Source organism: Haliaeetus leucocephalus, unplaced genomic scaffold, assembly GCF_000737465.1.
Source record: "Haliaeetus leucocephalus isolate CR32 unplaced genomic scaffold, Haliaeetus_leucocephalus-4.0 Scaffold932, whole genome shotgun sequence".
In the NCBI taxonomy this organism is placed as follows: Eukaryota; Metazoa; Chordata; class Aves; order Accipitriformes; family Accipitridae; genus Haliaeetus; species Haliaeetus leucocephalus.
Window position 1 is genome coordinate 11,161,673 of NW_010973368.1, and position 14,848 is coordinate 11,176,520.

A 14,848-nucleotide genomic window follows, 5' to 3' on the forward strand; every position below is an offset into this window, starting at 1 on the left:
TTTTATCAAATCATAGTCAATCTTAAAATTATGGTTTTCTTTTCCATCAGTACATAAGTTGAAAAATACTAATGGAAAATATGTTACAATGTTAATAATCTGCATTTTACCCCAACTGTATTAAGTGCATGTATTGCTGCAGTAGTTTTAAATGTGTTAGTTTTAACATTTGAAAAAAGTATTGTTTACATACAAAACAAGTTCAGACTTCTAGCCATAAGCATACCGCTCCATTATGCAAAGAATAACAAAACTAGGGTAATTAGAATTTCTCAGAATCCTTAAAATTGTCTTATGTTGTTGGGTGATATACAAGTGAAATAATTATTTCTTACTGCCCTCGTTGTCATTCACCAAAGAAATTAAAAGCTATTCCTAAACTTCTTTGAATAGGAACATGAGTGAGTGTAAGTAATGCATGGGTTGATCAGCATGTCCAGCTTCACTAGCATTGCTTGTGAATATATTCATAATGATGGATACATAATGCAAGTATATATGTAAGAGGATATGGGAAGGGAAAAATATCTTTTCATATGTAAAGAAAGTAAGGATAGTTATCAGGAGGAATAATAAAGTTGTCAAAGAGTTAAAATGAAGCTTCCTGAGTCTATAGAATTCCTGAAAGTTACCTACAGATTCAGTCTGTCAGCGTGACTAGTAATTTAAATTCAGTGTTGTCCAAGTTGAATGCACTGACTAAAACCATATTTTTAAGGATTCATGAATATCACCAGTGAAGTAGAAAGTGCCTGTGGATTTCACATGGATAGCAGGGAATGAAGTTGAGGGGTAACTGAATGTAGTATTTTATTCAGTGGTAAATTTAGTATGTTTATTTAACAAAAATGTATTTCTGTATTTAGCAAGAAGCTGTTTCTGTATTTAGTAACTTTTGCTAGTAATAAAATGAATTTTTGTGCTGAGTACTCCCAAGAGAGCAGTTTGTGGGCACATTCAGTATGCAAATACATGCTTACCTCAGCCTGTGCTTTGCATTTTTCCATGAGGAATAGAATTTTATCTTTTGGTTTTGTTGTTAGCTTTGGTCAAGACTAAGATTTGGCTGATTTTCTACATCCTTTTAAGGCAGATCATTGATTTCAACTAAATGATTGCCTCTTGAATGACAGACTACCGCAGTATTTAAGGAAGTGAGAGCTTCTATGCAGGCTTTTTACTCACCTGTCTGATATCAGACAGAGTAATAAGTTTTAAAGACAGTATCAGTACAGGAGTTAGAGACTGTTAATTGGCAGTTTTACACACCACAGACTAGTTGGACTCCAAATTTCCTCTCTGTATTTGAACAGCTGGTGTTTACATGCAGGAAAATTAAAATGGCATTGGTAATAACTACTACTGTTCAGAAAATAAATTTTTGCTAGATAAATAAATGTGAGCTTTCTTCATTAACACTCATTGCAAAAATGTTAATGTCTTTAGAAGCTACTGCATGGTAGTAGTCAACAACCTTTTAAATCAAAGTTGATTCCAAGTGAAGAAAGTGTAGCAGTTCTGTTCATTTTAGCTTTTTAAATTAGAAATAGTAGAAATGACTGAGATTCAGTGTGACAGGCCTGAGCAGTAATTAAGTCTCTTAAATTGCAGCCCATAGTAAAATGCCATAGCCAACAAACTCTGAAGAATGGGCTACATAACATCTAGATACCAGGAGTTTACTGTTGGACTGGCAATGATTTGTAGCTTGCTATTAAATGAAAAAAATGGTGAAAGTGTGGTACGCAATAGCCTTTCTTTGGCTCTGTGCTAACGTTTGCAAAGTAAAGTATTTTTCTATAGAATACTAATTTCCCAGTTTAGGTAATAAATTATGTTTATATATAATAAACACTTCTATGAATTTAAAGTAGTTATGCTGTCTTCATATTCTAGTACTACCTGTGGCTGCCAACTATTTTAGCTGTGAACAACTTCACATACAGAGTACATCTAGCTATGATTTTAAAAACATTTCAAAAAGTTGTTTATTTACTGAGTTCTGAATCAAAAATTTCCTTCAGGTAATTTTTATAGACAATCTAAAGAAATCTATATGGAAAAGTTATTGTTTCACAAACAAAAAGGTGAATTAATAACCAGTCATTCCTACCTTCCACAGGCTATAAACAGGCCAATGTTGTGATTTTGCACAAGTCCCTGGCTGATGACTTTGAGAAGTTTTGCCATGCAAATAATGGACCCCTGCCGCTGCTGTACAGAAGTAGACCAGGTGATTGGAAATGTCCTCCTCTGAGCAGCGATTCTGATATCAGGTAACTACAGACCAACTCTGCTTGTCAAAGTTCTGCAGTGAATGCTGGTGGAGATTGGGAGGGTTTCAGGGAACAGCCTGCTTACACTGTTGTACATTTTGAACAAGTTTATTTTCTTGGAGTTATACCTTTGAATGAAAACTATGCGCGAGTACAACAGCCTGATCTTGTCCTTGAGAAGCATGTGATGATAATTGTCAGTATTACAAGTATTTCTCTAATGCAAAAGTGAAATTTTGTGTAGTTTCTAAATGTTTTGCAGTCTGACCCAGCAGAATTAAATAATAGGGTTTTACCTTTGGTTTATTTGGTAGTAACACAGGCATGGTGACTGCATGATACTTGTAGAGTCTCTGAAACTTGAAACATGTATTCCTGTAGTAAACACTGAAAGAAAGACTTATTAGGGAGCTGGTTTTTTTGAAGCCCTGAGGCAAGATATATATAAGTGACATTTACCTATAAAACCTAAAAAATATCAAACTCTAACATGTTCTATTTTACTGGCTTGTTTTTGTGCAGAATAAGGTGTTCTGGGGTTTTTGCATGTGTTTGTTTCATTGTTACTTAGAAAGAAAAGAAATGGATAAAGTAGGCTATATCTTGTGGTTTGATATTGGGTTAATGTCAATTCAAACAATTCACCTTGTTTTCAAAACATAAAATAAAGCTGTGATAACTTCTTGTTTCACTAGAACTGACTGCCTACAGTACAAAATATATGAGCATGGAGCTTGTACTGGATCACTGAAAAGCCTAAAGGAGTATTCTGAACAACTTAAGGACATGGTGACTTTTTACTTAGGCTGCAGCTTCTCTTTCGAAAAAGCAGTCCAAAATGCTGGCATTCCTATAAGAAACGTTGAGCAAAAATGTAATATAAGCATGTATAACGTAAGTATATGCACACTCACATAGTCTTTGTCCATATTCACATTATGTACATACATCTATTGCTCAAAATCAGAACTTTTTTTCCTACCTGTATAGTAACTTCAGCCATGTGCTAGTGCCAAGCGCGTAGTAATACAGGGTAAAATATGCCCAGCCTCAGTCCAGTGCTTTTCTCAACTTTCTGCAAGACCAATCTGCTTTTTTAATCATTTATGGTGACAGTTTTTCCCTGTGTGCTGTGGCAGCCATTTCATTTGGATTCTGTTCTGGTTTGCCTTCTCTGTTTCAACCAATGACCCATACACTATTCTGACCATGCCTTTATACATGTCCCGCTCTCCATACTAGCTCCAACTTGGAGTAGGAATATTCCTTTTGCAAGCCATGACAGTAGCAGTTTCTTCTGTGCATATGACAGCCACATTTTGGATTTTTCCTGTGACAACAGAAGCTTTAAACTGCATATTTGCAATTAACCCAGACCTCTGGGACAAAAGATGTTCCCAAAGACTTGAGACATCTACCATAGCACTGAAAATTAAAACTGTGTTCAGAAAGTTTATAGTGCAGATTTTAATGTTGGTAGAAGTCCTAGAATAATTGTGGCTCCAGTAGGTAGACCCTTTAATATTAAGAACACTGAAGTACACATCTGCATGCCTTTTTCATTTAGTTCAGATGCTGTTATACTAGAAAGAGGTTATTGTTGGTTTTAGTGTTATTGTTTCACAATCTTTTTGCTATACTCCTGGTCAAAATGAAGGCACAAATGTCTCTCATACATGAGTCCTTCTACCAAGCTTAAAGAAAAAAAATACAACTATGTATCTGCTTATAACATTTCAGAATTAAGAAAATTTCATAGTTCATAGCACATCAATACTATGAAGAACTGTACAGTGTGTTTCTTCAGTGACAGGTACAATTTTTATTATAAAGATTGTTAATGAACATTTTCTATACAGCTCTAGCTGTCTACATATCTTGTTTATGTTCAAATGCAACTTGGATATCAGACATTTTGTTCTAAAAAGACGGACTGCTTTGTTTCTGAATGGAAAATATGTTTCAGCATCAGTGAGGATGATGAATTCCATAGAACCTGCATTGTATGCATGGAACTGGCATGCTGCTTCTGTAGAAGTGGGTACTGCCAGCAGCAGGCGTTCCTGACCCTTGCATGTTACAGAGCACTGTAGCTCCCCTGAATTCAAATTACAGAGGGTGGATTCAGACCAAGTAGATTTGTTGCCGTGTGATACTTTTTATTAGCTTTTTCCCTTTCTGTATAGGGAGCACACCATTGTTTTATGACAATATTCAGAATATACTGAGCTCACCACACTGTATACTGCATGTACTGAAGAAGAAATGCATAATGTTGAAAATTTTGGTGATCTACATGAAGAAGTTCAAGGATGGAATGTTTCACTCCAGCACTGCTGGATCCTACAAAAAAAAAAGTTATGGGATGCTAAGAAATTTTTTTTTAAAGAATTTAAAATGAATGTTAGTATGCAGCCTTTCTAAACTCAAGTACAGCACAAAGTTTGAGACTTATTTCTTCTAATACTTCAGCAATATTACTCAATATTCCTGCTAACACCTTGGATTCTTTTAAACTGCCAGACAGCTGTGCCTTGCTACAGTGTTTCTACTTTTTGCTGCAACTTAGTAGTCACAATGAGACCTATTCCTGAAAGCAAGTTGGAAGCAGCAGTGCTAGCAACATCTGAATTAAAAGAAGCCCATGGAGCACCAATTCACATGGGTGACCCTGGTCAGTGCTTTTCATTTTTCACTCTGCATGCACTTTACTATGTATAAAAGTAAAGGTGGGAACCATGGCAAGTGGCAGGACTGAAATACCTGCACCAGTAAATTTATTATGTTTTAATCCTTTTTAATGATCACAAACCTGAATTGGGGGGAGAAAAAAAAAGAGAAAAAAAAAGGAAAGGAAAAAGTAGGTTTTGCATGAGCTGAACACAGAGATTTCTTTGATAAAAGATAGCTGTCTGATATAGATAAGTTATATGGCAGGGGTGGGTTTGGTAAAAATGTGTAATCACATTTTTCTAAAATGGGTGCAGTTTCATTTATATGTGAATACTTTCTTGCTGTCAGAGATTCCAGTGACAGGGTAGCAATGACTGACAGCATGGGGAGAAGTATGTTGATGCATTTTGTGTCTTAGTGGATGACTGTGAAGTAAATACTGCATTATTTTAAAAAATACTGAAATAGGATACATTGAGCACAACACTTAAGACAGAATAAATAGAAATATGACAAGAATATTTTTTTTTTTTAATCAGCTCAAACAAGTATAATCCTATTCTTTGCAAGGGAAAACTGAAAAGAAATGATAAAACAGGAGGCTGTTTGGAAAAGGAACTAAACCAAACAAACACATGTAAGATAAAGATAGATCACAATAAAAAAAAAATAATTCCCCTCTGCTGACAGAAATTTGTCAGTCAGTAGACTCATGTGCTGCATACACAGAAGGATCCATTGCAGAGCATGGAAGGAGGTGTCATTGCTTAACAGTACACCCCAGTAATATATTTGGTCTGAGTGCTTAAATCTGAGGAACTAGTAATAAGTCATTACTTTGAGTAGAGCAACAGGATGATTGGGCAAGTAAGGGTCTCCACTATTTATTTATTTTTAACAGAAAAGAGTAAATGATTATATATATAGATTATATTAATTAATTTCAGAAAAGACAGCGGTATATTAAAGCATCTGAAGAATTTAAAACCAAGGGAAGATAGCAAGTGGTTAGAATGACCCAGAATATTACAAGTAGGTGTTAGAATAAAGGAAGAGACAATTTAGTGAAAGCTGGGTAAGACTGAGATGTAGCTATCTAACCCAGAGAGGTAAAAGCCGTTGCTTGTTTCTCTAGCTAAAGAATGTAGGAAGCTAAAGCAGTAGAAAATGTGTTCTAGAAAGAACCCATTTTGCATTGCAGTCATTTGTTCTTGTTTGCCAGTGTAATGAATATAATTATTCTGTTGGTAAAGAAGATTTATAATATCATAGAAGCTCAGCATACATGTCTAGCTTTATTTCTGCAACAAAATAAAAGTGAATACATTTTTACTGATGTCATCAAGTACCAAACTGGAAAACAAGTCAGCTCAGGTTCTGGGGACATGCACTCAAAGGCAAACTAAATATGCCACTTCAGTGGGATTTGCCACTGTTGCAATCCTAGCTCAGTGTCATTGAATGATGTTTGGGGTCCACCACCCCCACCCCCTCCCCCCCCAGCTTTGCAGTATTACCGTTTGATTGATATCTCTCATAATTTCAGTTTTGATCAATTCCAGGTCTGCTGGGAATACCAGATCTTTCCAAACCAGACTATGGAGATCCAGTTCACCTTCACCCTGGTGATATTCCAGTGTTTTGGGCCTGTGGAGTAACAGGAGTAGAAGCAGTCATCAACTGCAGTATGTGCTATGTTTGGAGATTCTTTTTAAATTAGCCTTTAATCTCTTTTTCTTCCTCTCTCTCTTTTTTTTTTTTTTTTTTTTTTTTTTTAACATGGACTGAGTTGGCTGTTTAGCAGGCTTGATTTTAGGGTAAGCTAAAAAACACCCTGACCAAACAACAAAAAAACCTTTGGCAGGACTATTTTCCATTGCAAAATACAGGTCTGCCTTAACTTAAAGGAAGTTCTTACTGAAATTTCATCACTTGCATTTGAATATTTTAAAGGCAGAAATCTAAAGCTCTGGCAGCATCCAAACATCTTTTTTAAGCATTATTAAAAATGAGAAGTTTACAGGCATTCATTTTTAAGCTTCTTCCTTTTAAAATAATATTTTGTATTACACTGCAGTAAAACAATAATAAAGGGGAAAAAGGGGAAAAAAAAAAGGCAGCCAGAAATCTTTCCAAAATGTTGTCAAGGGCTAGCAAATTGATTAACCTGGAAAAGAGTTCATAATTGTCTCATGAAGAATTTTGAGCTTTTAGATTTTGTTCTAAAACGAAGTAAATGTGACACACTTTACATAAATGAAGGTTTGTCCTCTGCACAGAGCTGTCCTGGACTTTATCCAGTCATTTATAATAGGCACGAGCACAAAGGGCAAGAAAATGCAGTTAAACCATAGTGACAGTATTATATACTGCTGTAAATCACTAGAGTGGAATGAAATCTCATATTTTAGTTCTTACTGAAAAAGAAGCTCAGTAATCATAGGCAGTATAATTGGGAGAGCCTTGGGAGGTCATCTGCTTCATCCTTCTCTCCTTGCAAGATCTGCTACATCCTTGTGGTTCCTTACAGATGTTTATCTAAACTGCTCTCAACACCTGCTGCAAATATGTTCAGCACCAGGAGCAGAGACTTCTTTTTCTTTCTCACAGACAATCCCTTTTCTCCAGTCCCAAATCCAAGCTGAAAATCCTGCTCTTCCCTGTGTTCTCCAGCAGTTCTGTTCGTCTTCCTCATGCATCTTTGTTGCAGGGAAAGGAGAGAGAAAATTTGCAGCCCCTCTACAATCTGTTGCCCAAAGCAGCTGTCTGTCCTGCCTTTGCCTGGAACTGGCTTTTACTTTTATTTATTTCTTCATTTTCTGTATTAAAACCAGTTGTCATTAAAGCATTCCAGGAATTTTTTGGCAGTTTATATCCTCCTGTGCTCCTTTCTCATCCAGGCAGTTAAAATTCTGCCATATCATCAGTACCTATACTTTAAATGAATCTGCTAGCTTCTTACAAAAAATACTGTCTACTCACCTGATTTGGTGAGATATAGTAAACCTCAACAACCATGTTCCCCAGCTGCTTTTAAATTAACTAGCCATAGACTCCCAACAGATTTAGTACAGACCAAGCACATATGTACTTGTTAAAGAAATATCTCCTTCCTTTTCACCATCCTTTCAAAGTAAGATTTTGCTTGTTTAAGTATACCAGTTGTGATTTATCCAATAACATACCAATTTTGCCAAATCAAGTATAACCTAGATCAAGACTTCTGGAATTAGTATAAAGACAGCAAATATTTTCAGCTTAGGGAGCTACTATACTGCCAGGTCTAAATAAGTTTATTGTTCACCAGGGTTTTAGGTGCCACTCAGATTCCCTTTGCTAAGGCTTACTAGTCACCTTTTGTCATTATTCCTTGCCAGCTTACAGGTCTCCTAGCTAGGTTAGTAAGACACTGCACAGAGATGCTAGTCCCCGTTTTCTTAATCCTATAAAGGATTACTCCTAGCCAGCAGGCAGTAGTTGACATAGTATTGTCATATCACTATTACAAGGATATTCAAAGGTACAAGAGAGACACTATAGCTTCCAGCAATGCTCTAGAACCTAGAAAATTAATTTATTCTTATGGAAACAATATCACCAACACACTGTGCAAACATTAACTTGTTCTTATGTCAATGTACTAGTTTCTTCATGCATGTCAAACCCAGTTTTCAGACTTGCCAATTCCCGACAGACTTCCTTGGAGGGTACCAGTGTTCAGCTCCTAAGTTGCCTCAAGTTTATACCAAAGAGGATATTGTAGAAAAACCTGATCTCTACTACCCATGTGAGCTTTTTTAAGAGTGAAAACATTTTCAGATGTATATGCATACATTTCTTTCTCAAAGTGTATTAATTGCTGCAGTGTAACTTAAAATATCACCTATTTTTATGATATAAGTGTCATCAGGCAGGGACTCTGTGTTGTTAAATTAAATAGCTTTTTGTGATTTTATCATTCTGATGTTTCAATATATTGCAATAACAACATGTTTAACTGAAGTTTTTTCACCCATTTTAGGAGCTCCATTAGCTTTTACTCATTCTCCTGGCTGCATGTTCATTACTGACCTAAAGAATGACAACGTCACAGTCAGATCCTCAAGAGAAGTCCCACAAGTCCACTGCATTTCTCAAGATCCTCTGCATTATAGTATTGTGTCAGCAGAAGCAGCCCAAAAGATAAAGACTCTAGAGACTCTAATTGGAATAGATCCAGGTAAAAACAAAAACTCTCTTATATTAGTGGATTTGTTCTGAGATAGATATGACCTATCCTGCTTTTTTTATATATTCATAAAGTTCAAGAACACAGTAAGATTCTAAAGGCAATTGTAAGACTTTAAAAATTCTTTGTGGAATACAGTGAGTTAATACAACGAGGTCTTACATTTTCTGTTACCATACTTAATGTCAGAGCCTGCCAAAACCATTCAACCTTATGGGTAACGGAATATCTGGTCTCAATGACTGTAAACTCTCAAAGTACACAGAAGCATCAATGTTTACAGCAGACTGGAGAGTCCACAGGGAATAAGTACTGTTACTGAATAAAACTGAAATTGATATGTAAAGTACAGGACACCTCAGCATGCTGGTATAACAGCTACATGGGTATTCACTGTTGAGTAAATAGCAAGTTTCTTTACATATATTAATGACTACTGTGCTTCTACCAGAAAATTCTAGTAGTTGCACATGCTTTTCAAACATCCCTCTCTGATGGGTGGAATTACATCAAGCTCTGCTGACATGTTCATCACTGAGGTGTTGTGTGAGGGACCAAAATGACCTGATCACCACAAAAGGTTGAGAGGTAGGGCTGCATGTGTGCACAAGGAAGATGAGAGGGAAATAAAGGCAAACTGAGTAGCGCAACCATTCCCAAAATACATACTGAATTAGTCCCCTCTGTCTGCTGTAAATTCTGATCTCAGTTTCCCATAAATTTTCTGAAATCCTCTGTAGGCAGTAGTGGAAAACAGCTTACGCCCAGCTCTCCCAAGCTCCAGGTTTGGGCTGTGTGCATATGTTTGAGTCTGTTTATTTTTACTCATAAGGCCTCTCCTTTTCCCACTCTCTGGAGTTCAGCTTGGCGCAATGCCATGCTCTGCAGAAATGCAGGACCTAACTTAAGAGTTAGCTCATTTTATTGCTAAAGGAGAGTACAGTACTTTATCTCAGTTAATATACGCCACTTCTCAGAGACTAATATTCCCTGCTTCAGTTACTTAAGTTTTGTTCAGAACTTTTTTGTGTGTCCACTATCTGTCTATTGCCCATATGTTATTTTGGAGGAACAGAGGGAGAAATGGCAAAGGGGATATTGAGGACAAAAAGGGCAAAGTGCTGGGGGGGTGGGAAGGTGAGAAAGGTGAAGATGTGAGGAGGGTAGAAAACAATAGTGAAGACTTACCTCTCGCTATCAACCCATGAATATCAGCACATCATGCTGGTATTTGTGATTTTCAGGAGTGCTAGTAAATCGAAAGGACTGCGCTGTGAACTTGTGTTTCCAAGTGCCAGGGAAGGGAGAGGGGATAGGAAGTGTTTGAACAATGAAAGACATAGGCAGATAACACAGTGTTGCCTCTTTAGGGACTGACCCATGAGAAGAGACATCTGTTAACATTCACCCATTTCTCAAGGTTGGATAACATGCTTCTCTGCTATGTGAAATGTTACAAGATCTTTTAGCAGTCACCTGGATACCACTGTATTGATTGAGTTTATAAAGTCCCCTGGTAACTTACAATGTCTCTGAAACCTCACTTCAGTGGTTAATCATCTCATTAAGTGGAATTTATTTGGGAATTAACTCTTCCCTAAGCAGATAGGGTTAAATAGAGAAAAAGGACCAGCTTACTCATCTGGAGTCTGCATCAAAACTTCTGTAAAATCTGGGATGCTTGAGTTGCAATCTAGCTTCGGTAGCTGGACATGGTCTAGTACGACTGTCGCCACAGATCGGAGGAAAGCAGAGGGCCAAAGGAAAGGAAACAATATGCAATAAGCTCTCAGAAAAAGCTATTTACACTAATACCTAGAAATGCTAGGTAGACTAATTTTCAGAATCCAGTTAACTGAAATTCTAAACCTGGAAGCACAGCCCATTATCTTCATTACTCATATCCTACACCTTCCTATGTTTCCTGAGGAAATTACCCCAATTCCTGCCTTGACCAGAGGTTTTTTGGTTTCTTTTTTTTTTTTTAACCCATTTTATGTGATTAAAATATGCAGGTTCACCCACACAGAAACTTCAAAAGGAGAACAATATATTGAAGTGCACTGCTCTCTTTAAAAACACTTTTATAGGAGACCGGGGTATAATTCATCTACGCTGCCAAGATGAGCTGCTGAAGGCTTGCCTGTCCATCTCCCATGCTCGGTCGGTGCTGATAACAACTGGATTTCCTACCCACTTCACTTACGAGCCACCGGAAGAGAATGATGGGCCCCCGGGAGCCCTCGCTATTGCAGCTATGTTGCAGGCCTTGGAGAAAGAGGTTGCCATAGTAACAGATCAGAGAGCCATGAATCTGAATAAAAAGATTATTGAAGAGGCTGTTCAACTAGGTAAGACACAGCTTTTCAGAAAGAAACACAGCTTTTCAGTTTTTAGCTTGCCAATTTGAGCCAAGGTTTGCTTCAGTTAATCTCAGTGTCACTTAGTACAGGATTATTTTTTTTTCCAGAGAATGAACTAGAGTTCATCCTCTAAGCTCTGATCAGCATTGCTACAATGACATTTTGTTCAACCTAGCTGGCATCAAGTTAATGCTTACGTTTCTGGGTTCTGATTCTGAATTAGCTGTTTGTGATGAATTCTGGATGTCTGTTCTTATTCTTGTAGACCTGTTTTCTATCTCAAGGTCCCATTTACTAGCACTAACATCCAAAAGAGTTTAAATTAAAGTAAGGATGCAGAGAGCTTATCAGGAACTGTATGAAGGCATTGAGTCCTTACTATTCTAACTGTTCTGTTTTGTTTTTAAGTTACTAAAAAACACATTTAAAAAAAAAAAGGTACATAGTATCTGAATTGTATTTTGTTTTCCTATAGGAATCCTGAAGAGACCTGTCCCTCTATTGAGTTATCAAAGGGAAAATGCTAATTCAGCTTTAATGTTTTTGTGTGAGAATGGGAATCCTGGAAGACCTAGGTATGTGTATTCAGTTTTAGAGAATGGGTCACACCTCTACTGTGTAAAGGTATAATAAAAATAATGACATGATCTAAGAAGGCATAATGGTTACAAGTAAATCCTTAAAACATGGAAGGAACAGAATGAAATTCTAAGCCAAACATTGGTATTGGAGCACACACAGAGTACAGAATTCCATATTATTCTGCAATTATGCATTTCTGGAGTACAAAAAAAGAAATTATAATTCATATATCAATAGTTCTTTTCCTTCAAAAAAATTTCTAAAAGCTTTTCAGCTCTTATTCCATAGATACAGATACATATACACACACACTATATTATTTTACCAGTTTTTAAATCAGTGAGAAAATCAGAAAGGGGAAGTATTATGTCGGAGTCAGTGGAAGAGCTAGGAAAAGTGTTGTGGAATGTGTTCACTTTCTAGAGCTTTGGCTGAAGTCTGACAACTGGGGAATCTGATCTGATTTAATAAAACATCATGTGTTTGTAATAGTGTGAAAGTGATCACCCTATTGTCTTTAGGCAGCCAAAGCAAAAACTATAGATGTATGCATGCACTTCTCGATATTGAGTTGAGCTGTTTGCATATGCATTGTTGAGCATACAATATTGGGCAAAAATTCAAATTTGTACAAAGTGTGTGATTAGGGTTAATGCACTGGATAATTTGCTAAGTAGCTGTGTGCACATTTCATTACTTAACAGGCAACTTACATTTCCTTTAAGTAGGCATACATTGCTTGTTTTTATTGATCTTTCCTTGTAAAGCATTTTAGTGTAGTTGCCTTCAGTTTGTTCTCTTTAATAAAAAGATCTTTCACTATGGTATTGCTTCATCAACTTTCTCAATTCCCCTTTCTTTCCACAGGTTAGTGTATGCCATAATTGTATGCATGATACTGTCTCCATTTTCTATGTTTTGTTTTATAAATGTGTTTTATAGCTATGCATAATATAATTACAGCCAGTTTCTATTTCAGTTGAACCCACAGTCCCAAAAAGCTAAAGTGTTTCTTTAAAGTAGACAACTAATCTGTTTAAGGTCTCTGTAGTCATTGTAGATACCCACCCACAAGAACATTAAGTAATTCAGCAGAATTAGTAACCTCTTGACAGTAAAATTGGAGAAACAGAAGCAAAATAACTTAATTCTAACATACAGGGGCAGAACTGAATACTAAAATTCTGCTTAAAACCTAGGACATCTGCAGTACATCTGTCTACTTTCATAACTAGCAAAATAGCCATAGACTTAAAGAAAAAAAAACCCAAACAAATCTGAAGACCCAAACCAAAAAACTCCCTAACTAGAAACAAATGAACATTTGCCAAACAATATACTTCAAGCAGAGACTATATTTACACTGACAAGGATTTAGAAGATCATTACTTGCCATTTTTTGTATTCTTTGAAAACATATATAGAAACTAATGTCTTAGAAGATGTTATGTTTTTTAACATGAAACAGAGTAAGGCCAGATGGCTGACCCAAAGGATTGCTGGTTAGGAGGATTTCAGGAACTTCTCCATTTCTTGGTGGCAAATAGGGAGTTACACTAAAGCTATAAAGAAACTAGACTAACCTTTGAAAATAAACTATAGAGAACTACATTCAGAAATAACAAAACAGTATCCAAGTTTTACCTTGAATCCTAAATGGTCAAAAAGTAGAACCAAGCACAACAGGAAAAGCAGCCAACAGAAGAGTTTGTTATGTGAGAATTGCAGCTTTAACTACTCTCCTCTGTTTTTTCACTCATCTCTAACCAGATTTGATCACCTGATAGCAATAGAGCGTGCTGGGATGGCTGCTGATGGCAATTATTACAATGCCAGGAAAGTTAACATTAAACATCTAGTGGATCCCATAGATGAACTATTTTTAGCTGCACAAACCATTCCAGGAATCACAACAACAGGTATGTGTGAGTTTGTGTTATATTCTCAGAAGCAAGAGAAGCACAGAACAGGAACTCTGACTGGAAGCGAGGGGAGCAGGAGGCAGGTGCTGAATAACTGCTTGCAGGCTACAGCTGTTTTTTTGTGGTTGAGTTTAAAGACTGTTGCTGGAGAAAAGTTAGAAGTTTCTATTGAAGGGTTCCCACAACCAAAAAAAAAAAAAAGAGTTGATTTCAAAGTTATTTAAGGACAAAAAAGCAAGCCCAGATGTGCGTATTATCTATACATCAATGTGTATACATATGCTTCTCTAAAAGTAGTTTTTGACACTGACTTTATTCTTTATTTTACATGTGAAAGGCAGCATAGAAAGCAAATGACTACTGAATGGAAACATTACATATTAAAATATTATAGTTATTTTTATGATTGTTATACCTTAACACCTGTGTTAAAACAGCAGTCTGGATAGAATCTTAGTTTGTGTTGCCTTTTAGCAGTACATTTTCTTGAGCAGGGATTGCATATTTGCATCTATTATAATAGTGCCTTCTCTAACAAAATATACATGTACAATAATAACCTTTAAAGGAGTACATTGTCCTTCCTGTCAAAACTACATTAGGATTGACTAATATGTCTAATGAGAGTGCTGCTGTCAACACAGTGCTCCTCTCTTTTGTCAATAGTCCTTTTTTTCCTGAAAACTGACTTGTACCTGGTTTTGAAAGAATATGCCATAGATCAAGGATTCCCAGATATATAAAAATTATACAACTTCCTTGTACAATCAAATGCTTTGTGCTACACTACGTGGCCCAAAACAC

General features: G+C 36.4%; 1 protein-coding gene across 3 annotated transcripts in view; it reads left to right on the top strand.

Annotated features, from left to right (window-relative positions):
- The window catches only part of LOC104841859 (chromosome unknown open reading frame, human C14orf159), a 46,518-nt gene that overhangs the window by 20,760 nt on the left and 10,910 nt on the right, over positions 1 to 14,848 (top strand). For all 3 annotated transcript variants that reach the window (XM_010583835.1, XM_010583837.1, XM_010583836.1), the window contains 8 exons: positions 2,123 to 2,276; positions 2,972 to 3,170; positions 4,800 to 4,950; positions 6,512 to 6,634; positions 8,971 to 9,168; positions 11,268 to 11,528; positions 12,016 to 12,115; positions 13,893 to 14,041. In XM_010583835.1, the coding sequence (XP_010582137.1) occupies positions 2,123 to 2,276; positions 2,972 to 3,170; positions 4,800 to 4,950; positions 6,512 to 6,634; positions 8,971 to 9,168; positions 11,268 to 11,528; positions 12,016 to 12,115; positions 13,893 to 14,041 (1,335 nt within the window). The remainder of the gene's footprint in view (positions 1 to 2,122; positions 2,277 to 2,971; positions 3,171 to 4,799; positions 4,951 to 6,511; positions 6,635 to 8,970; positions 9,169 to 11,267; positions 11,529 to 12,015; positions 12,116 to 13,892; positions 14,042 to 14,848) is intronic.